Source organism: Saccopteryx bilineata, chromosome 4, assembly GCF_036850765.1.
Source record: "Saccopteryx bilineata isolate mSacBil1 chromosome 4, mSacBil1_pri_phased_curated, whole genome shotgun sequence".
NCBI classification, from domain to species: domain Eukaryota; kingdom Metazoa; phylum Chordata; class Mammalia; order Chiroptera; family Emballonuridae; genus Saccopteryx; species Saccopteryx bilineata.
Genome location: NC_089493.1, coordinates 52,409,517 through 52,433,720, shown reverse-complemented (window position 1 = coordinate 52,433,720; position 24,204 = coordinate 52,409,517). Strand labels below are relative to the sequence as shown.

The 24,204-nt window shown below is 49.4% G+C and overlaps 1 protein-coding gene across 3 annotated transcripts in view; it reads left to right on the top strand.

Moving 5' to 3' along the window:
• SMAD3 (SMAD family member 3) overlaps positions 1-24,204 on the top strand; it is a 124,574-nt gene that overhangs the window by 81,375 nt on the left and 18,995 nt on the right. For all 3 annotated transcript variants that reach the window (XM_066273082.1, XM_066273084.1, XM_066273083.1), the window contains exons 2-5: positions 15,872-16,065; positions 16,249-16,380; positions 17,664-17,738; positions 20,782-20,832. In XM_066273082.1, the coding sequence (XP_066129179.1) occupies positions 15,872-16,065; positions 16,249-16,380; positions 17,664-17,738; positions 20,782-20,832 (452 nt within the window). The remainder of the gene's footprint in view (positions 1-15,871; positions 16,066-16,248; positions 16,381-17,663; positions 17,739-20,781; positions 20,833-24,204) is intronic.

Genomic DNA, 24,204 nt, shown 5'->3' with positions numbered 1-24,204 from the left:
ATGCTAGCCCCTCCTGGGTCTCAGTTTCCTCGTGTGTGGGGGAAAGAGGGAGCATAGTGAAAAAGGCTAATCTTTGGAGCCCCACCCCCAGCTCTGAAGTCCTGTGGTTCCTGAGCCTGGAACATACCACAAGAGGTCATCTGTGTTCACTTGTGTCCGAGTCAAATTCCACACAAATTCCATGCGTGTGCCATTGCCTTCACCACATGGCCTCTGACTTTTGAGATCAACAGACCTGCAGCCTCCCTCATCTTTCTGGTTTGAAGCAACCTTCTCTCTCAGGAAGTTTGATACCGGTTAAGTTTCTTCCTTTCACTTCGCAGCTGTGACTGCCTCTGTTTTGCTGATGTTGCTGCTAGGTTTGAGGGTTTAATTTTTTTTGGTTTTAACCTGCAGAAAGTATCAAAGTTCTGAAGTTTCTCTCTCACTCCATTTACATAGAGGAGAAAAAAATTGTTGCTGATAGTCCTCATTCTTGATCATATATATCCGCTCTGCTCCGTTGGCTCAGGTTTGTTTTCTCCAGGGCCCTGCGTGCCTAAAGGAAGAAAAGGAATGGGAAGTGTATACACAGACACCTTTAAGCTGCTTTCCACAGAGTATTTCAGAGGTATGTGAATGTCTGTGCTAGCAGGCAAAGAGACACTAGAGATGGTTGAACCGATCATTTTATGGGTGGGCTGACCTGCACCTAGAGACACACTACCCCCTCTTATTCAGCATCACAGCCAGCGTGAGTAACACTAACGCTCCATCCCACTCCCCAGTGTCGCCCCAGATGTCTGCCTGCTTTCTCTTCTGGTAAATCCAACACTGGTAAAATCTCCATCCAACAAATAATTGTTATGAGTAAATTTATTGCAACGCCTTCTATCTGATGTTTGCCTAAGTCACGGATGACTTTCTCTTTCTCTCTCTGGTATAGTGAAGTGGGTGGGACTTCCTCATTCAAAGGCATTTTAGCCTTCTGCATTTCCCCACTGGCTGCGGTAGCATATCTTACTGGCATCCGAGGCTGCCATTCTCCTGCTGTTTTTAATTCCACCTCTCCAGACCAATGACTGCTCAAAGGACATTTCTAATATTGGGTCTCTGGGTCCCTCTGCTATGAGGCTTGATGCCTTGATGGGGTTAGAAGGCTGGAGGGCAGCCTGAGGTTTTTATTTGTTTGTTTCTTACATCTTCTGACTGTTGGTGCACAGAAATAATTCCGTGGTCATGACCTACTTCTGAGGAAATGTGATATGCAAGCCCTGTGCTCTGTCCAGGGTACAGGGAAGATAAGTTGGGTCTCCTTGCCCTCAGGAGCTCCTGTCAGTTGGGAAGGGAAGCCAGAAGAAATACGCAAAGTTACGTGATCATAGCAGGCCTTTGGTGCTAAGTGATGATGAGTTTGGCGAGTTATAGGACAATAGGGACATAAGCCTTTGGGGAGGGGAGGATAGAGATAGGTCATTCTGCAAAAAGAGACACAAATAGGATAATTTTTGAGCTAGAGGCATAACTGGGTTTGTCACAGGGCTGAAGAGAGCCTCTGGACCCACATACCGTCTCAGCAGGCTGCCTCTAGCTGAAGAAATCTGGCTCAAGGAGGCAGAAGCCCATGTTCCATGTTATGGCGTAGCATGTTGTCTCTGCTGCGTAAGTGAATCCAGCATTTTGAATCCCTATACCTGAAAATCAGGCCTTGAAACATGTCTGCTGGCTCACACAGCTGGCCATTGCCACCCTGACATTAGAAGTGCTCTCCTGGACTGTCTGAAGTCTCCCTGCTTGTTTATTTGGAATTCCTATCTTCCTGCCCATCGGGATTCTTTGCTGTCTTAGGTGAAATTGCCCCCAATGAACCAGAACCTTTTGTTTAGATACAATAGGAAGTCTGTCCCCTTAGAATGAAAGGAATGCTAATGGGCTGCTTAACTGTCCTCAGAGTGCTGGTGCCCAGAATATACAGGACACCCATGCTTTGTTAACAGTTCGATGGAAACTGCTTCTGTAAGCTAGTAAAGCTTTGGTCCAAAAAGAAGCGGAGTGTTTGTGGAATGTTAAGAGATTGGTGTCCAGCAGATGCTGTGTTTTCTGTGTACAAAGGTAGCTATTTAATTTTATAGTCCTTAAACTAATGTTTTCTAAAAATGTGGACATTTTGCACTCCTCCTTCCCTTCCAGCTCCCCCACTGTGGCTGAACAGAAAGGTTGGTTGGTGGGAGGATTCTAAAGACTTTGGGGCCTCTTCTTAAAATAGGGGAAGAGTTGTAAATGTGGTTAAGACTGAAAGGCGAGCCTGACCAGGTGGTGGCTCAGTGAATAGAGCGTTGGACTGGGATGCAGAGGACCCAGGTTCGAGACCCCAAGGTCGCCAGCTTGAGCGCGGGGCTCATCTGGTTTGAGCAAAAGCCCACCAGCTTGGACCCAAGGTCACTGGCTCGAGCAAGGGGTTACTCGGTCTGCTGAAGGCCCACGGTCAAGGCACATATGAGAAAGCAATCAATGAACAACTAAGGTGTCGCAACAAAAAACTAATGATTGATGCTTCTCATCTCTCTCTGTTCCTGTCTGTCTGTCCCTGTCTATCCCTCTCTCTGATTCTCTCTCTGTCTCTGTAAAAAAAACCAAACAAACAAAAAAACTGAAAGGTGAGAATGTTCCTTTCCCAAGCGGTTCTGTGTGGTATGTCGCTAGGAACTGTTCTGAGGCCAGAGCCCGGGCGGGCACTTGTCCAGAGCACCGCTTCTCAGCCTGGGTGTCGCGGAAGCTGTCCGTGCACCCTTTGCATGCTCTGTAATACTTGTGGCACTGTTTTATCTTTCTGGCCAGTGACTCATAGAGAAGAAAGTCAAAACTATGCAATTAACACAAAACCGCCTTAATGTGCCCTCTTCCCCCCTCCACCTCCCCCGGCACCCCGTGTCACGAAGGCCCGTCTGGCGTTGGCCGTATGTCTTGGGAAACTTTGATGTGTTTTGATAGGGCAAGGCAGCCAGTCATCATCTCTTGGTTCCACTCGTTTAAACCCCAAATGTCTGTGAGAATCTTTTCCAAAAAAAGAAGAAAGAAAATCCCACCTCCCAAACGTGCAGTCTGCCCACAGGAAGTGATTCACGGGCTGGATTCGTGCAAACCCGATGGGGCGGGAGGTGGGAGGCTGGGAACCAGGGCTGGGAAGAGACAGCCCAGAGAGGACACTCAGACCTTAATGGTTTCTGCTTCGTGGAAGAAAGTGAAAAACAGAATGACTAAGAGTCTTGTAATAAGAATTGTTTGTGTAGTGACGTGAGGTAATATTAAAGCTTGCTGGCAGATAAGATGAGGAACAGCACTTGTCAAGGGAGGTGACTTTTTGGTGCTCTGCCCTCTTTATTTTTTTAAAGAGAGTAAACAGATTTCTAAAACTTAAGGCATTTATTAACAGGTTGAGATCTGTGTTTTCCCGGCCACCTCACCCTCGGAGCCTGATTTCTCTTCTGTGGAGGAAAGGGTCTAAAAGCCAAGAGGACTGGCGAACAGTCCCTGAAAGCTCTTTGTTCTTTTTACCTTCCCGTCCAAAGTTAGCCCTTTGAGGCTAGCAAGTATCTTTCCCTGACTGCTCACTTGCGTTTCTGCTCATGGAGCTGCAGCTGTCTCGGAGAGGAGGAATCCTTTCTGTCCTATGGACTTCGGGTCTAGTATTTTATTTTGTTTTCCCTCAAATTGAAAATACAAATGAGTCTGTTTCCCAAAAGCAGTTTGGAAACAGCCTCTCTAAGGTGGTCAGCCTCGCTGCCCAGCGTGATTGTAGAGGCCGGTAGCACCCAGTACAATGAGAAGAGGTGTCTAAACACACCTAGATCCATGATTCCATTTCAGAGGACCTGTAGTTTATGAGGTAAGTTTTGGGGTTGGGGGTTGTAAAATCTGGGGGAAGAGTTTCTTGCCTTAAGCCCATCAGAATGTTACCAAGGGGCTATGAGTGTCCTGAATCGGCCAGGCGTGATCTCTTTAAAAACAAGTGAGCCTGACCAGGTGGTGGTGCAGTGGATAGAGCGTTGGACTGGGATGTGGAAGGACCCAGGTTCGAGACCCCGAGGTCACCAGCTTGAGCGCGCGGGCTCATCTGGCTTGAGCAAAGAGCTCACCAGCTTGGACCCAAGGTCGCTGGCTCCAGCAGGGGGTTACTTGGTCTGCTGAAGACCCGCGGTCAAGGCACATGTGAGAAAGCAATCAATGAACAACTAAGAAGTCGCAACGTGCAACAAGAAACTGATGATTGATGCTTCTCATCTCTCTCTGTTCCTGTCTGTCTGTCCCTGTCTATCTCTGCCTATGTAAAATAAACAAACAAACAAAAAAACAAGCGAGTAGGTCATCTTCAGGCTTAATTCCACTTCAGGTGAATGTCAATTGGCAGAGTGACGTGGTCATCGAGAAAATTCTGCAAAGCCTGTAACTGTTCTTTGCCCTTCTTCCAGTAACCAGAGACAAACCCGTATCTCTATAGCATCTTCCATTTCTGACTTGAAACCTCAATGATCCTGGCACTTAAGATAAAGTAATCCCTTTCACATTGGAGTTTAGAGAAAAAAAAAGTTTGTGAAACTGAAGCTATTAAATAGAAAAATTGTAAATGAAACCCCCCTCCCTGCTTCTTCCCTCCCCCTTCCCCTTCCCCCTTCTTCCTTCCTTCCTTCCCCTTCCTCCTCCCTCCTCCCCCCTCCTTCTGCTACCTTCTCCCCCTCTTTGCCTCCTTCAAGATTTCACTGCTGTCTTTGCAAAAGGGAAAGGAGGGACAGGGACAGGGACAGTTGTCTCCCCAGAGCCCAAGGAGAATCTGATGATTCTAACACCGTAAATCCTGTGTTTTCATTCATAGGAAACTAGGTTTAGGATGTAACACCCAGGTTCAAGGCCAGGCACTTCGTCTTGCTGTTCTGGGCAACCTGGGGCAAGTCACCCGATGTTCAATGAATCTTTCGCTTATAAAATGGGAGTAAGGGTGCCCAGCCCATAGCATCCCTATATCCAGTGAGATGATGAGCGAGCAGTGCTAGTAAACACATGCTCTGGGGTATAAATTGCATCTGTTTACCCTGAGCTGCGCCTACCTCCAGAACCTTTTCTTAACCCATGTTCCTCAAGGGGCCTAGGGGAGTGAACTTGCCGCTGAGGGGACCTTTCGGCAATATCTGGAGACGTTTTTGGTTATGACAGCCGAGGGTGGGGATGCTGCTGGCATCTAGTGAACAGAGGCCAGGATGCTGCTAACCATCCTACAATGCACAGGGCGTCTCCCCCCACCCCCTGCCCCAAAGAGTTACCAGGCCCCAAATGTTGGGAGAGCTGAGGCTGAGAAACAGTGGGGCCCGCCTTACTCAAAGCCCGATATTGAAAACCCTCTCAGGGTATGTGTGCTTTACAGATGATTATAATAAAGCTGAACTTTATAAATCAGTCTCTTCACCCAGAAAGTACACTCTCTGTGCCCACCACTGGCCCCTTGGGAGGAAGGAAGCCTGGATGTCCAAATGATCTTCTTGTGTCTCCTGTGGAGTTCAGCCCCCGACAGAGGGCAGGGCCGGGTGGTCCTTGGCTTCTTCCCTTGCAGGTCTGCTCAGGAGGCTCTTGTGACCTCCGGGGCTCACATTCAGGCCCCTCAGCTTCCACTTGTGGAGCTGAGCTGGCTGAATGGAAAACAAACAGGGGGAGGGGAGACCTAAATTTGGTGGTGGGGGTGTGTGAAGAAGAGACTAGTTACTGCTTTGAAGCACAGCACAGGGGGCTTCAGCCTGGCATTTTACTGGTGTTCCCTCAATTTGTCAGCTGGGAACACCGGATAGTATCCATCTGTGAGTTCAGATGGGAACTGAGTTGTTCTCGGTGGAAATGGTCCTATGACTGGTATCAGGAGTGGTGAAAGGCTGGTTTCAGCTTCTCATGGGTCTAAAATGGAACTTTAAAAATTGTGCTTAACACACTTGCAGAACTTGCTGAGAACACTTACGAAACAGGACTAGAGCATGTGGCCACTGTGGCAAAGCTTACAATGAAACCTCAATTATCCAGAACCGACCTGACCACAGACCTCACCTACCCAGATTCCCGCTTGGTGGTGCCCAATGACAAGGACAGGCTGATGTTGGAAAGGTTGCTTTTTCTTTAAACAGCAACAACCAAAGACAACTTTGAAAGTATCAGGGAATAATAGTATATTCAATGTACAGCTCATTTTCTTCGTGTTTGTAACTTTTTATTTTAATATAATTTCGAAACTCGGGAAGTTGCCACGATAGGAATTACAGTAGACATTGTCCACCCAGAGTCACCAATTGCTCAGTCCCATTCTTGAAAAAAAAAATCTTCTGTCATCCTGAAGCGTGAGACCTTCAGGCAATTTAAGATTCAATACAAGAAAGAAAATAACAGGTTTCGTTGCACTTGACTTCCCGAGGCGGGACAATGGACTCACACTTGACTGCTCGGCGGTGAAGCTTGGCCACAGTGAGATAGCAGCGAGGAGGCTGTCTTCTCGTGCCGAGTTTATTGCTGGGTGACCTTGCGGTTCTCAGTGCATCGATCTCGGTTTCTTCTACCATGGAGGAAGGGACTAGACAAGATGCTCTCAAGGGTCCACAAGTACCAGCTGTCTGTGGTTCTCCACACTGGGTGTTCAGGTGGACATTGAGCCAACGCTTCAGCTGATCGGGACACTTTGTTCCCTGTGGTTTGTTACCTGCAGCCAGGGGACTTGGGATGCAGCTCCCAGCAGAGCTGCCCAGAACAAAGGATGCTTTGGTTTTGACTATGTTTACCTAAGAGAAAGGATCCTGAGGGAACCCCCAAATCAAATGACTCTCTTGGCAGGAGAGTTTTCAGGGCTTTTATATTTGCTACTCTATGAAATTGTCCTGGGTTGTCCATGGCGTGGAAGAGATGAAGGCATGTTCTGATACTTGCGTGTTAAGGTACAGCAGAGGGAGAGCTCAGGGAAGACTGGTACTGTTCACAGGCCAAGGGGTTTGAACCACTGCAAGGGGCCTTGTCAAGTCTCCAGCAGACTGTTTTCTGCCTCCTTAATAGGCTGTGTGTACCTAACCCAACTTGAAGTCATTCAAGCCTTGCTTTTATTTTGAACTGAAAAAAGAACAAAAATAAAACTCACATATGATACAAAGCTCAAGAAGAGTGTGGTATAAAGATTTTATTGTAGGTGAGTGAACACGGGATAGTGAGCTAGCTTGGTTGTTGCCAAAGGGGGAGAGGTGAGCACTCATTCCACTAGTGTGGGAGGGGAATGGATTACATTCAGAGCAGGTGAACCTGTCCACTGTAGCATGCATGTTCCAGGAAGTATGAGGTTGGATTTTTAGTATTAATTGTTACCCCCCCCCCAAGATGGGAAATAACCCTTTTTTCTTACACTAAAACATAGCAGATATTAGGGGGGGGGGAATGCAGATAAAGAATAAATTCAGTTGAAATGGATTCCAGAGGTTTAGTTTGATACTGATAACATATTGTGTTATCAGTATGCTACTTGGGCCACTTCAAACAATTAACGTTAGATGAGCATTTGCAGTAATTTCATATTTTATGCAAATCGACTCTGAAAGCCTATAGTTAGTTTGTTCTCTATAAATAAAAACTAAGTTCTTCTGAAATGGTTACCGTAAATCTTATGGTGACATTATAGTCAAGGTCGGGAAATAGCATCATGGCCATTTACAGTTAGAGAAAAGAGTGAGTCTCACAGCCTGACCTCACTTGAGCTGAATTTAACTCTGGGCCTTGGCAAAGTTGGGTGACCCCTCAGATACTTCGCTTTCCCATCAGTATATGAAGATAATGATACTTGCAAGTTTGTTGGAAAGAGTGGTGGTGGAGTCAGGGTACCATCAGCTAGTGTTGGGTAACAAACCACTCCAAAAGCTCAACAGCTAAAAAGCGATTCTTGTTTATGCTGACTCATGCTTCTGTGGCTCAGCTGGGCTTGGCACCTTTCTGCAGGATTGGCTCAGTCAATCCTGTGTCGGTTCCTGGGCCCAGGCTGAGGGGCCGCAGCTGCCCAGGGAAGGTTCTTCCTGTGAGGAAGGCAGAGGTGCAGGAGGGCAAGAAGAAACCACAGTGGTACTTTACCCCTTCTGCTGATGTTCCATTGCCCAAAGCCATAGCCCCTAGCCCAAAGTCAAGAGACAAAGACAGGTACTCCACCCATGGCAGGAGGAGCAGCAAAGCCATCCAGCAAAGGGCATGGATACAGAGAGGGGGACTGATTCCACCTACCGCAGCCATCAAGTGACCAGCACAGTGTTCGGCACATAATGGTACTAACTTCTGCCACTGTTGCTGCTGTTATCACTATTCAGTATAGGCAAGTCAAAGTGAAAGCTTGTCCCTGAAAAAAGCTAGAAAGTTTTGTATTGGATGTTTGTTAAATAAAATCAGTTTTGGTGGAAATATCATAGTGTTAAAAAATTCACTTTTTGTTCACTTCTCTGACTGCGGTAGGCAGCACAGCGCCTGGGAGAGGGTAGGTGTTCGGGAACTAGCGGAAGATTGCTAAGAGGTCCATTCCCTGACAGGGATGCGGCATGGGTTAACAAAAAAAGCACTGCTTGGCCCACTCCCGCCCTCCATTTCTCCACACTGGTCTAGGTTTGAATTCTGGTCCTGCCCTTTATGAGTTATCTGACCTTGGGCACACCCCTTAAATTTTCTGCGGCACGTGAGGAAGGCAGGATATACTGGCTTTTGCCGTATTTTGCATTCTCACACAATAGCTACGTGCTTGGCGCATGCTTCATGCTGAACAGATCTTTGTGCGTTTCTGGAGCTTATGTTCTCTGCTTCCAATCTTCCCTTCGGCCCCCGTGTCCAAATGCACTAGTATTCACGTCGGCCTCCAGATGGCTGTGGGTAGCTGGTCAACGGTAACAGAGGACACGAGTGGCATGTGGCCGGAGGTGGGCCCAGCCCCGCCCTCTCCCCCCAGGAGTGCTCTGGCAGGCTTCCCCTTACTGTTGGCTTTGGACTCTGGCGTGTCCACATCCTTGGCTGTGGCTCCCACCACCATTTTTGGGACACTTTATGGGTCCCACTTGGAGCCAATGAGAGGAAACCTAGTTTCCTGCCACAGGAAATGGTTCAGTTAGTGAAGAATATATTTAAGGATTAAAACCTCTGTCAGTGGAGCTGGAAGGAGTTACTGGAGAAAGACTTTTGGGGGGGTCTACCATCAGGAAGCTACTGGGTGTGGGAGAGATCTCAGTCACAAACAGGGAGGAGGCTGAAGGAAGGCCCTAGGACTGCTCTTAGCCCCAACAGCTGGTATGCGCTTCAAGAAGGGCTGGGTCAGAAGATTGGGTCATAAATAGATCCTTTTTCTGCAACCAAGTGTGTTATGGTAACATCAGCTCAGAATTAAGACCTATTTATTGGATTTACTGAAAATAGGCCTGGTACCCTATGAGGCGTGGGAGGGTGTGTGACGGACGCATCAGCTAAATTAAATCCAGCAGCTGAAGCTCCCAGTTGGCTACTATTACTTTGGTAAACACTGGTGTGTGTTTGGAGTGGGACAGAGGGGGGAGGAAGGATGGCCAGGGTTGGCACTGGACAGCCCAGACTGAACCAGGAGGAGTCGTTGCTGATGCATTAGAAGTGAATGAGATGCCATCCCTGTCATGAGTTAGGGAATTGTATGACCCAGAAGCAGGGGCACGGACCAGATGACTTCTGCAAAGTACTGCCAAGCCAGACCAGTGGTCATGTGCTCATGAGCTGAAGAGTATGCCTGTCTCCCTGCCATCAGGGTCCAGCCTGGCAACCGGGAGAGCTGGCCTCTCCCTGAAGCCCTGGTGCAGACTGCTATGCAATACTAGAACCAAGCCTTGCTTCTCGGGCATATGGGGTGCAGGGTGAGGCAGTACCGTTTCAAGGGCACCTTGTTACCTACACAGCATCACACCGGGCTGACCTGAGATAAGGAGCACAGAAAGCTGTGTGGAAATTCAGAGCACCAGGTCAGCTGAGGCCTCACTGTGGACCTCCTGGCTGTGCACCCAGATGCCCAAAGCAGGGGAGCGGACTAGTATTTTTGAGCACCTGCTGTTTTCCTTACTTGTCAGGCATTGTCATAGTAATGAAGGTTGTAATAGTTAAACAGTAATGATAATAGGTTGCTTCCATTTATTGTGTTTTTACTCTATGTCAGTGGCTTTCTGTACAGAATAGCATTTAGTCCTCCCAGTGATCCAATCAAGGGACTGATATTCCAATGAAAAAATGAAGACCCAGGCATTAAGCAATTTGATCAAGTTTATACAGATATACAGCACAGAGTCAGTATCTGAAGCAGAGTTTATCTAAGTCTAAAGCCCCAAAGCCCTTGTCTCTTTAAAAAAAAAAAAGTGGTATGATGGACATACAACACATAACATTACATTTAAAGGAAACAGTTTGATAAATTTTAACATACATTTCCACCTATGAAAACACGACTACAAACAAGATAGTAAACATAGCCTTCACCCCTTGGTAGCCCCCACTCCCGTTCCTGCACACTCCAGTTCCTGCACTCTCCCGTTCCTGCACGCTCCCGTTCCTGCACGCTCCCGTTCCTGCACACTCCCATGCCCAGGCAACCACTGACTATTTTCTGTCCCTCTAGCTTAGTTTGTATGTTTGCTTTACTTTAAATTACTCTATAATTTCACCTACACATACTCATGTCTAGCTTCTTTCAGCATAATTATTTTTAGATTCCTTCATGTTGTTGCATGTATCCATAGTTAATTCTTTTATACTGTGGAATAATATTCCTTTATATGGATATGGATATATCAGGGTTGGTTTGTTCATTCACCTGTTGTTGTTCATTGGGTAATTTCCAGTTTGGGGCTATTAAGTTGAAACTGCTGTGAATATTCATGCATGGACAGATGCTTTGATCCCCCTTGGGTAAACACTGAGGAGTGAAATGTTGTGGATCATATGATAGGTTTGTTTTCACCTTTTTAAGAAACTTCTAAACTGTTAACCGAAGTAGTTGTATCATTTTACATTCCTGCCATCAACGTTTGAAGTTTTAGTTGCTCCGCATCCTTGCCAATGCGTGGCACAGTCTTTCTTATTTTAGCCGTTCTAATAATTACGTGGTGGTTATTTCATTGTAGATTTAATTTTCACTTCTCTAATGATTAATGATGTTGAACATCTTTTAATGTGCTGTTTGCCATCCGTATATTTTTTGTGTTATCTGTTCAAATTACTTTGTTCTTGTTTTATTGTTGTTTTTTTAAAATAGTTTATAGAGTTCTTTATATGTTTCAGACATAGGTCCTTCATCAGATACATACTTTGCAAATATTTTCTCCCAATTTGTGTCTTGTCTTTTTATTCTCTTAACAGTGACTTGCAAAGACCAGAAGCTTAAATATTGATAAAGTCAAATTTATCAATTTTTAAAGAAATAGAATGGGTTTCAGGTCTAAGATCTAAGCAATGTTTGACTATCACAAGGTCACAAAGAATTTCTCTTACATTTTCTTCTTGAAGTTGTATTTTTTTTAGGTTGTATATTATGACCCACTGCAGCTAATTTTTGCATTAGGTGCCAGGTGTAGATTGAAGTTCATTTTTCTTGCATTTGGATATCCAACTCTTCTAGCACCATTTGTTGAAAAGATGATCCTTTCTCTTTGGACCTTTGTTGAAAATCAGTTGTCTACATATATGTGACTATTTTTGGACTCCATCATCTGTTTCATTTGTTTCTCAGGGTCCTTTGGTTTTGTTTCTTTTTTTGTCAATACCACACTGAGTTGATTACTGTAGTTCCTTTGGTTTTTAAAAATTTAATTATCCAAATAATTCATGTGTATAATAGTTTAAGAACTCAAGAAGTCCTTGACTTGATTCTCTCTTGAATTTTTAATTTATATTTTTTGTTGCCAAGAGGTTTTATTTAACAGTCTATAAATGTTTCTATTTTAAGATCGCAGTATCTTATCTCCCTGAGAGTAGTGCTTGTTTTATTTACTTTGGAAGTTTCTTCTTTCTTGTCTTAGACTTGCCCGCCCCCCTTTCTTATTTCTCCCTTCTGTGCCTCCTGTTAGTGGCTTTGTTTAAAAGGCTGGGGATTCTGGCTGTGCATTCATATTTAAGAGCAAGGCAATGAAAAACATTGAATGCTCCAGATTGTTGGCTGGTGGGCTACCCTGCGTAGGGGCAGCTGGTAGGAATAGGCCATTTTTTTGGGGGGGGAACGCCCAAATGTCAGATTGTAGGTCTCTTGTGGGCTAAGCTGTTTAATTTCTCCACAGGATGGGGTGGGGACATGGACCATCCCTCACTGTCCTGGGTACCACGTGAGTAAGGGAGCCTCCAGGAATCCTCATTCCAGCCCTGATCTGACCTTCACCCCAGTTATACCCTGGGGGCCCCTTCCTGAGCCTCCACTCCAGTTTATTTTCTGCAGAGAGCAAACCTGTTTCTCACCGGATTGGGGAAGCCCTGTATGTAGGGGGCTTGGAAAGGGAGACTGGGGCCTGACTGCCTCTTCTCTAGACTTTCAACCCATCCCCCTGTTTTCAGCCTCATCTTGAGAAGCGTGTGGTGCCTTTGGTTCCTGAATCTTTCCCAGATTCCGAGGCACAAGTGGACCCGCTTTTGTTGGCTTCTTCTGATAGGCGTTTGGTTTCAGCTCACTCCGCTGTGCTAAGTCTGTTCCCATTCAGCCGGCTGCTTTCCACTTCTGTCTGCTCTGTTTTCCCACTCATTGTTTTGGGAAGGACAGAGATAAATTCATCCATTCAATTTGTTTTATTTGATTGAAAGATATTTTTTACCCTCCTTCCCCTTTTCTCCCCACTCCTTCCCCTTTTCTTCCCCCTCCTTCCTCCTCCTCCTCCTTCCTTCCTCCTTCCTTCCTCCTCCTCCTTCCTTCCTCCTTCCCCCATTCATCCCTCCTCCCCCTTCCTTTCCCATCCCTCCTTCCTTTCTTCCTCCCCTCTACCACCTTCTTCTACTCTCCCCTTGAGCCTCTCTCCCCTTCCCCCCTTCTCCCCTTCCTTCCTCTTTGCCTGGAGCTTTCTGTGCCCTAATTGTTCCAGGAGACAGCCAAGCTCTTCAGGCTGAGAGAAAATAGCCCACATAATATATTCAATAGAAAGAATTGGATGAGGAATCAGGAAACTGAGTGCTCTACCTACAGATCTGATAAACCTTCTGTCCTCTTCCACCCCCTTCTAATCTCTCCTTCCCATCTCTCAACTATCAAAACCAAGGACAATCACATCGCAAGCCCATCTCTCTCCCAGACCTTGGCTTCAGTCACCTGCATCACGTCAGAGCTTCATGTCCCGCTGGCTGCCCCGTTTCTGCTGGTCCATGCCTTTTTTCCTGTAGGTCCCCGAGCAGGTGTGAGGCTGTGGTCCACTGTGGATCTCTGCTGAGTGAGGTGACTGGGTCAGGTGTCCTGGTGCTGGGGGTTCAGGACATGAGGGCTGTATGTGAGCATCCCTCCTCATCAGGAGTTCCCAGAGTGCCCTGCATACACACAGCCTCCTGTCTCCTCCACTGTCCCTTCCTAAAGGCTCAGGCCCAGGTGTAGGGCTATTAGGAACTTGGCCTTCTGCTCAGTCTCTTAGGCTCTGCGTCTCGTGGAAGCTGAGAGCCTTGTCCTGTGTTGTTCGTCACCACTTCTCCTCCTGCTGTATATTACTATTACTTTTAAAGCAGGAACACACCCTCTTCCATCAACCAGGTGGGTGTGGGGGCTCGGTCCACAGCCCCTTCCCTCCCTTGCTGCTGACCTGAGCCTCTCTCCAGGACCTCTTCCTGCAGAGGTAGCTCTAGATGTCCAGCTGGCCCTTCGTTGGGGCTTTTTATCAAACACAGAGGAGCAAATGTGACCACTTCTCTAATCTACCAGCACTCAGTGGCTTTGCAGGAGAATGGAAACAGCTGAGTAGTGTTCGTCCCCACTCACCGAGTTCTGCTCTCCCATCCTGTCCTCCTCAGCCCACACTCACCCATTATCTCGGGCTGAGTTTGGGGAGTGGCTGTCGTGGAAGAACACTCCCTGGTTGGTGTTTCACAAAGTGCTTTCAAGTGGATACTGAGCTGCTGTAGGTCTCGCGGGGGGTCGGTTCGGGTGGGAGAATGTTTCCATTTTACAGGTGAAGTGACGAGGGTCCTAGAGATCTTCCGACTTGCCCAGTGTCTCACAGCTAGGAGTGTAGGACTCCCATCTTGACCCCAGGTCTCACAACTCCTTATCTGGAAGCCTTCCTTCTGTACCTCAGGAGTGTGATGCTGTCCTCTTCCTTCTGCCCGGGAATTCCTGTTTTTTGGCTATAGGGGTTCCTTGATCGGTGGCCCCCAGGAGAAGGAGGTAATTTTATCCTTGGAGATGCCCTTAGTCGGCACCTCTGGGTCAGTCCCTGTGACCCAGCCCAGCTCTGACCTTTCTGTCCATTCCCTTCCCAGGCCAGTGGCCTAGAGAGTTTGATTGGAGTCCTCTGGTTGTTTCAGTTTGGTAGGTGCGTGGTTGCATCTGAGGGGCCCCTCCCTCACAGAGTGCTCCTGACTCCTGTTTATTCAGGCAAATGCGAGCCCTCAGCCCCGTGGGGGCAGAGAGAGAGACCTTGCAGAGAGGCTTCTTGGCCAGCCCCGCCCCGCTGTTAGAAAAGGCATACCCACTGCTATCCTTAGTGCCATGCCTAGGAGTTCATAAATTATCTGTTAATGTTGTGTGTGTGCATAGAACTTCCTTGCCTGCCTGGCGCGGGACATCCTTTGAAGCCTCACGTCCCTTCGGAGGCCCCCCATGCGCCCACCTTACTCATGGCTGACGGTGCTTCTGCCACTCCCGAGCTCCCAGGGTCACGTCCTGTCTGGGCTCCAGTTTTCTTGTCATGTAGTCACCTGGGATTTTATTTTTTTTTAAAAAGGACTCTTAATTTAGTAAGTTGGGGCAGGTTCTGCCTCTTAAACAAGCTTCTGTGAGCACATACTGCTGGTCCGGGGACCACATCTGGTCTGATCTGAGAGGAAGGGGTCACAGCTGCTTGGAGGCCAAGTCGCCACAGAGGACACGGTTTGCCCAGAGACGGGACACTGCCATTTGCAGTGTGTTTGGGCTGCCCAGGCTGGGGACAGTTGCAGAATTAAGTGTGGTGTGGAGTCGCAGGCTCTGCTCCTGCTCAGCCTGTGCACAACAGTGTGGGTGACACCTGGGTCCACGTGCAGCCAACCCTCAAGCGGAAAGGGACACTTGACAGGTCTGCAGTGTAACCTCTCACCAGTTAAAAGTCCCCTTAGTGTCCCTCATTCTCTCCCTGCCTCATCACCAATATCACCTACAAGAGAGATGCTTGGGTTCTTCTCCTTTGTTTTCTAATGTGCGAGGGAGGAACGGGGCGAGTGTTAAGTGACTAGATGACCTGTGTGCTTGGTCTCCTCAGTATCACTGTGGTCCTCACATTCATACCGAAAGAGCTCATTTCCTTGCTCAGGCCTGCCCCTACCCCCTCACCCCCCACCTGGCTCTTGGATCTGTTCAGAACATGATTCAAGCACCATTTCTTTCACATGAGGGTGGGCTGGGAGTGCAGAACTCTCCCCAGGGCCTGGCGGGTTCAAGGCCCATTCTGTCAACCCCAGGGAGGCCTCGCCTCCCTTGGTGGGCCTCTGTGTTCTTCTCCTGGGATCCGGTCCAGCACTAACAGTTAGCGGCTCTCTGATTGCCAGGCCGCTGCGTCTGAGAGAAGGGAGGGCGGGGAGGGCTTTCTGAGCCTCTGCCAGCGAGCTCGCTGGGAGCAGCAGCAGGCAGGAGTTTGGAGAAGGGAAGCCAAGCCCGCTTCACTGTCTATTTTTGCTCTTCCTGTCCCGGCAGGTCCCTGGATGGCCGACTGCAGGTGTCCCATCGTAAAGGGCTCCCCCATGTCATCTACTGCCGCCTGTGGCGATGGCCCGACCTCCACAGCCACCATGAGCTGCGGGCCATGGAGCTGTGTGAGTTTGCCTTCAACATGAAGAAGGACGAGGTCTGCGTGAATCCCTACCACTATCAGAGGGTGGAGACCCCAGGTATGCTCCTGCCGCTCTGTGGGCTCTGCAGATGCCACAGTCACTGTGCACCCCCCCCCCCCAGCCCCTCTCCCTCCTCCTTCCTCTTCCTGAGGGAGGCTCTGCAGCATATATGGGGCTGCAGGGGCTGTGTTGCCAGCCTGCCCCTGACACTGATCCACCTCTGCTATCTCCCCTGGACAGTTCTACCTCCTGTGTTGGTGCCGCGTCACACGGAGATCCCGGCCGAGTTCCCCCCGCTGGACGACTACAGCCATTCCATCCCCGAAAACACTAACTTCCCCGCGGGCATCGAGCCTCAGAGCAATATTCCAGGTAGGCACTGGGCAGTGCAGGCTGGCCTGGGGACATCGGCCCCTCTGTTCCGCCCTTGGCCCTCCCTGCCACCCCCTCTGCACACACAGCGCTGGCCCCTGACTCAGAGCCGCATCCCTGTCAGGAGAGGACCCGTGGCCCTGGCTCCCCGCTTACTAATAATGCTTTTCTTGGCACAGAGGAGTGGCGGCGTGACCCTTCCGCCCGGCCTCAGTACAGTCATTTATTTTGGAAGCGGAAATAGCAGCACCGTGTTCCTCTCACCGCCCTTGGGGCTGGGCTGAAGTCCAGGCAGGACCCCTGCCCATCTGGGGGCTGCAGAGGCAGTGGGTGCACTAAGCCAGGGCCTGCAAGTTAGCCTACCCGGCAGTTACCACCTGGGTGGGGGTTGAGACCCAATTCCAGTTTTTTCTGCATAGGGAGAAGTGGGCTCCACTGTCAGAGTGCAGATGTTTTTAGAAGCCCCTCATTTACATGCAAATAATGTGCGAATCAGCAGCACTCTCAGAGTCCAGGGAAACTGCTTGGCAGCCCTTGGGCTAGTCACCTCACAGGGCCTGCCGGGACCTGCAGCTGCCGGGCAGTAACTGGGCTGCATTCCTTCCAAGCTGCCGGATTTGGATGAGCCTTCGCCCTGAGTGCGTTTACTGTGCTGAGACTGACCCCAGGCCTGTGCACATGGGTTACAGCATTCAGGAAAGACCCACTTTATAGAGCTGGTCTTTTCAGATACTGTACCAGTTGACGCTGTGCTCTAGAGGCAGGTCACCCACCTGGTTCATTCAGCAAACCTTCGAGAGCTAAGTCAGGGTCTGGGGCTCGTTCAGAGAACTAGATCACAGCTTCTGCTGTCGCTGAACCTGGAACCCACTTGGGAGAGAGGACAGATCACAAGGCACTGACACAGGAGTAGATGGGAGAGCCATGTGTGGTTTGAGACTGTTGTCCTTTAGAGGACAGAAATGGACAAGGCTGAAGCAAGTCAACAGTCTTCCCGGAGGGGTGATCTTAAACCTGACCTTGAAGGATGGGGCTAAGTTAACCCGGAAGAGGCTCTAGAAACAAGCATTTCAGACTTGAAAGTTGGACAGCGTGAACAAAGGTGGTAATGAGGTGGGGGGGGGGGGGGGCTGGAGGTTGAAGGCATGAGGGCAGCAGGATCCAGGAGCTATGTCCTTGCTTTGAGGCCCATAGTTCCTCCAGCACCTGCTACCGGCACAGGGCCATGACTGTGCGATGAGTCTGGAGGCCATTTAATGAACCACTTTCCTTCTGATTCCCAGAAACCCCACCCCCTGGCTACCTGAGTGAAGATGGAGAGACCAGTGACCACCAGATGAATCACAGCATGGATGCAGGTCAGAGTCTTACAGGGATGTGCTCTCAATCCTGAATGCCTGCCCTCCGTCCTTCCCTCCCTCCTTCCCTTCTTCCCTCCTTCTGTCCTTCCCTCCCTCTTCCCCTCCTTCCCTCCCTCCTCCCCTCCTTCCCTCCCTCCCTCCCTCCTTCCCTCCCTATCCAGTATTTATAGAGCAACCACTCTGTACCAGGTACTGGGGATAGAGGAGCCTGACATGCTCACAGCTTGTGGGGGAGATGGACAAGACAAGCAGCAGTTACTGTGCATTTCACATGTACCCTGAGGGAAGATGCCACCTGGCATCAGGGGCACAGAGCGGGCCACCCAACCCGGCCTGGAGAGGAGATGTTGGGGGCTGAGCAGTACTTTGCAGTGTAGGTTTTTCTTGAGTTGAGTCTTGGACCTGTGTAGGTGTCGGCCAAAACATCAGGCCAGGCAAAGGGTGTGCCAGGCAGTATTTTGGGGGCAAGGGCAGGAGAGCCTGTTGCATTCTGGGGACAGAGAGCACCACAGCCCACTCCTCCAGAGTGGGAAGAGACAGGAGGGCATGTCACTCCAGGCTTCAAGTGGGTGGGCCGGGGTGGGTCGGGAGCCACTGAGGCTTTAAGCAGAGTCTGTGTCTCAGTGAGACGTTGCTGGGAGTAGGGTGGAAGGTGGGCTCCATCTTCAGAAATAGTTCCAGAGTGCCTGAGTGGAGAGGAGGTCTTTGCCAATGGCCAGTGGAAGCCTCTGAAGCGTCTGTTTTGGTGTGGTAACCCGATGAGATCTGTGTGTTTCTCCCGCGGGGGACCCAGCCCAGTTGTCTCCAACCACATCTCCAGATGTTCCCATGTCATTTATTATGGGACCAAATTGGCTCCAAACCAGTGGTTCCTTGAATTGAACCCCAGCTTCCTCCAGGAATGTGCTCTGCGTCGTATGCGGTTGGTTGGGTGAGGAGGAGGGAGCCGAGCAGATGTTCTGTGCCGATGGTGGTGGGCATGCCTTCTGCCCGCAGAGCCACTAGACACAGGGCAGCCACCTATCCTGCACCCAGCCCAAAGGAGAGTATGATGTTCCTGAAAGATGGAGGACAGTGACTCTCATGTTCATTGTAAACAGAGTTGCTTGATACCTAGCCAGGGCATCGTGGCATTTTGGGGTTTAGCAACCCTCCCCCCAAACACACCCCCTGGATGAGTGGATGACAGTGTGAACCCAGGTGGAATGTGTTGGAGGTCTTTCTGTATCCGAGGCCAAGTGGCCAGGGCAAGCTTTTGGCCATTAAATGCTGGCCTGGGAAGCAGGCCAGCTAAGCGGCATCTCTCCAGATGCTGTATTTCTTCTCACTCGCCCCTCTCTCTTTTCTCCTTGCTGCTCTTCATGTTTGTGGATTTATTACTGCTACCGAAGAAAACAGACCAGAGGGGAGGGTCTGTATGTGGGCTGAGCAGCTGCCTTTTTGCCCCCTTGTGACCCTCCTTTCTGCCCCATTTTCTTTGTCCCCTCTCCCTTCTTCTCCTCCCGTAAGTGTAGTTGGAGGGCCCTGTTGTGAACATTAGTGACCGTGGGCTTTGTGGACCCCAGCCAGCCTGTGGGTGAGTGGGTGTGGCCTCCTAGTCTCTGTTCTTCACTCAGAGTTGCCCACTTGGAAACCAGTGCAGTTGCCCATGGACAGCTGAGAGGTGGTGGCATCCCAGTTGGAGCCTGAGGATCACCTTGTCCAGCCGTGTTCTCCCTAACACACACACACACACGTCTGCTCAGATCAGTGAGAAGGTCCCATCGCCTTCCTGGCTCTTCACGAGCCACCACAGAATAGGAAACCAACACTGTGGAGTGCCGACTATGTACCAGTCATGGTGTAGGCACTTTTATACACACAATCTCACTTCATTTCTGCAAGTCACACAATAGATGGTATTGTTTCCCATTTCTGCCTGAGGGGAAAAGTCAAGGGACAAAGAGGTCAAACTACGTTAGCAGTGTCCCACAGCTAATGCAGGGTAACACGTCCAGACCCCCAATTCCGAAGCTCTGCTTCCAGGGCTTTTCCACATCTTCAGTGGATCAGGTGCTGAGGGAGAGAAAGAAGCCATGGCGAGAGCAAGAACACGCGCTCATTAACATCTCAAGGAGGAGTATGCGTGAACCCAGGGGACTGGTAGACTGCAGGGCAGAGCCAGCCCCGCAAGGACATTAATAAATGAAGAGCTCTCCGCAGCCCTGTGGGTGCTGGGACAAAGGAGGGGCATGCCCAGCGTGCTCAGTGGAAAGGAAGTCACTTGGTTTTTTTGGGAGGTTGATGCCATGTGGGGTTTTTCCCCCTGTAGGTGAAGGGCAGAGAGAGGGTAATAGAGTAAGAAGAAGCGGGTAGGCTTAGACTTTTTGCCACCCATAGCATTATGTCTTACATAAAATGTCAGCCTGGTAGCTGAGTTGCAGAATTTCTGAGGAAGCTTGATGAGTTTCCTAAAACCTGGGGAAAGGGCTGGATGTTATTTCCAGGTGCCAGAGCCACTGAGAGCGGTGCTGGTGGTGCTTGGCAGCTTCACCCCCCCCCCTCCCACATACACACACACACACATACACACACACACACATACACACACACACATACACACACAAAGGAGGGCCAGCCTTCGCTGCCCAGGTCTTTGAGCAGCTGGGGAGGGCACCTTCCCTGCCCCTCTCATTTTCTTTGGGGCATAGTTCACAGGGCAGGTGGTTATAGTGTAGGGTCAGTTCCCGAGCTGGGAACTTGGAACTTGGCACCTGTGCTGTGGGTCCTGGTGAAGAGCATCTGTCAGGTCAAACTGTCAAGTCGTGGCAGAGACCTCAAGGTGATCTGCTCATCCGTATACTCCACCGATGACGTAGCCGGGGCCCATGGCGGTGGGGGTGGGGGGTACAGGAAAGGACGTGGGGTTAGGCCTCCTCCTGGGCTGTGGAGGCTCAGCTCAGGGTTTCGTTCTATTGTATTGAGCTATCCTACCTTGTCAGTAATTGGGATCTCCAGCCAAGAGTCTTATGAAACCTTACACCTGTTTCTCACCTCACAGGTTCTCCAAACCTATCCCCGAATCCGATGTCCCCAGCACACAGTAACTTGGGTAAGTGTCTGCTCACCTTGTGACTGTGTCCCCTCTAGCTGCAGCTTTGCCAGATGGCCCATGTGGGGAAGGGGTCCGGAAGGTGAGGCTCTACCTCTAGCTCCCCGCCATGGGCCAGCTCAGCCCATCAGGTTTCTGGGGTCACCCACAGACCGGAAACCTGAGAGCAGAGGCACCCACGTGCCTGCCAGGTTCGTGTTTCCCCGGGTGGTGGTTAGACACGAGTGACTGAAAATTCCCCAAACCTTGTGCTCAGGAACTGAGGGTCTGTGGTCAGCCAAGTGTGTGTGTGTGTGGTTGGGTGCAAAGCCATGAGCAGCAGACTCTAGCTCCTGACTTTCATAGACTTATTTTAGATTCACTGATTTAGATTTTATCAGAGCATTTCATCTTACAATGATGTAGTTTTCATTTAAACCAGTCACACATAAGGAACTTGCAAAAAAAAAAAAAAAAAAAAAAAAAAAAAAAGGCAAAATTGCTCACAATCTCTTCACCCAAACTCACTCTTTTTGTTTTATCACAGTCCTGATGTTTGTGGATCAAGCATATGTATTTGTGCCTTGCCATTGAGATGGTAGTGAATATCCATTTTTTCTTTCTTTCTTTATTTTTTTTGCAAACGCATTTTCCTATTCCAGTGCCTCGTGTATCATCGTGTATTAGGTCCTGATGTTTTGGAGCATCTGGACCATCACTTCCACAACTTCCTCTCAGTCATTGGGCTTCTGGGTCTATTTTTCTATGATTTGCTTTTCTACTCCCGAGCAAACTTCAGCTCCGGTGTGGGGCGTGCTGAAGGGCTCACAAAAATGAAACATCCATTCCACTTTTATTAAGGGGAATTCTTTTATGTTCTGGTCTGGTAGTCTTACAAAAATGTGAGTTTTCGCCTTTTTTGCTGGAGCTTAATGTGTGGCTCAGGAGAGGAATAGTTCATATCCGAGCTTGGTGAAATGCAGGGGAGGCTTGGCTTTTGTTTCCAGTCCTTGACTGATCCTGGTAGCGTCAGATGAAGAAAGCCATCCTTTTGAACATAGGGAGTTGCCTGAAAATCCTGTAATACAGGCTGACAAGTGGGCAGTGTGAAATGTGACTTTGGGAGGTCTGTTTTAACATCTTTATAAAGTAATATCACCATGAGTGTTGGACTTCGCAGAGGGAAGGTCAGATTCGATGTATGAGGACAGATTGAATTATTAAAAACAAACTCTGAAGGCTAAAAGCTATGTTAATTTTTTTCAAGTTTATTTTTTATTCATTTTAAAGAGGAGAGGGAGAGAGAGAAAGAGAGAGAAGAGGGAGGAGCAGGAACAGGAAGCATCAACTCCCATATGTGCCTTGACCAGGCAAGTCTGGGGTTTCAAACTGGCGACCTCAGCATTCCAGGTCAGTGCTCTAGCCACTGAACCACCACAGCTCGGCCTATGTTAACTCTTGAGAAATCAAAGGCCACCCGACCAGGCGGTGGCGCAGTGGATAGAGCGTCGGACTGGGATGTGGTGGAGAAATCAAAGGCCATGATTGTGAAGTTGACTTGGGGCTTTGGCTTTTGAGGTTAGCTGGCTGATTTGGACTTAATATTGCCCCACGGGACCATGCAGCACACCCAGCTCCACAGACTGTTTGAAACCCTGCTGCCTCGGTGATTCAGACTGACGGTGGCCCTAGGTGGTAGTTTGCTGTGAATTCCCCTCTGGATTGCGTTGGACCAGGATGGCAGGGTGGTTCTTGAACTTGGACCCAAGGCAAAGTAGGCTATTGATGCATTTTTCCCCCTCCCGTTGTGCCCCATTCCTCAAACCCCTTGGCTGAGGGTTGAGAATTCTTAGGCCTTTTCTTCCAAAGGTCAGAACTGCCCCTGAGCTGGGTTGGCCAAGAATGGGAAGATGAATGGGGGGACGAGTCAGGGGACGAGTCAGGTGACGAGTCAGGGTGACACACAGATGCTGACAGGCCTAGCTTCCTCTCTGACAAGTCCTTGCCATCCCACCTTTACCCATTCAAAACTGTTGGCTTCTTTCCACCCGTTGCAATCTCACAGACTCCTGGAAGGGGAGGAAATGGCGGTGATGACAACGGCAAATATTTCTTGAGAACTTACTATTTACTGAATGTCCTTCCATGTTTCACCCAGTCTTCATGACAACTGTAGTGGTGTTGTAATTTTTCATTTTACAGATTAGGAAACCAAGGCTCAGACTGCTTAACTAACTTGCCCTGGGTCATACAGCTAGTGAAGAGAGAAGCTGGCTTTGAAATCAGGCCTTCCAGACCCAGAGCATGTGCTCCCGTCTGCAACAAGGCACTGCCTTGCTGGGTCAGCTGGACCAGCTCTCCTCACCCCACCACCTTACTCAGAGGAATAAGGCTCAGAAGGGCTTTTATTCACCTCTGGTTGGGGACAAATGTCAGCTTGAGGACTGTGTCCTATGTGGCCCTTGGGTGGGAACCTTTTCCTCACTCATTCATTCCCTAGGCACTTCCTGCCCAGTGGTCGTGGGCCAGTTAGGTTGGGGGTGTTCGAAGAGGACTCGCAGACCATGCCTTGGGGGTCCTATGGCCTTGTTGGGGGTCCTATGGCCTTGTTGGGATGAGTAAGGCAGAACTGTACCTAAGTATATAACAAGAAGTAGGTACAGATGAAGTACCCTGAGGGGGTCAGAAGAGGTGACAGTGGTATTCCAGTAGGGACAGGCTTACCAGTATCTTCAATGTATCAATTCATCGAGTCAACACTGGCTGAGCTCCTAGCATGGACCGGCGCTGGGGTCCAGAGCTGGGGGTGACAGGTAGAATTCATGGTCTGGTGGAGCAGCTGGAGGTGTTCGTGTTCACCTGTGATTCATTGTGCCCAATGCCAAGGGAGCAAGCACAGAGGAGGGAGGAACTGTGTATGCCAAGGAGGAGGGTGCTGGCTGGGATGGGAAGATCTCAGACCTGTGGCAACATGTGTGAGCCGGACCCTGAGGGACAGGCAAGTAGGATATCATGAGGAGAGAAGGGGGGAAGGACATTGCAGATGGTAGGTAGGAAGGGCATGAAGGGGCAGGCTGAGGACAGCTGGTGTTGTGGTTGGCTGGCATGTCGCAAGGCACAACGGAGGGCTAAGGCTGAGCGGGCTGGTGTGGCACGGAGAGCAGGCCCCTGGGTGCCACCTTAGCTAGCCCTGCCCCGTCTTGCCTGCAGAGTGAAGTCGTTGGTGAGTTTGGTGGTGGAGGTGTGGTTTCCTAATGACAGCTTCATAAAGATTAATCTGGCCACTGCATGCAATTTAAATTCTAGGGGAAATTATAGGAGGCCAGGAAAAAAAAAAAACCACTTAGAAAACTGTTACAGTGAAGGAGGCTGAGGTGACTGCTTTGGGAAAAT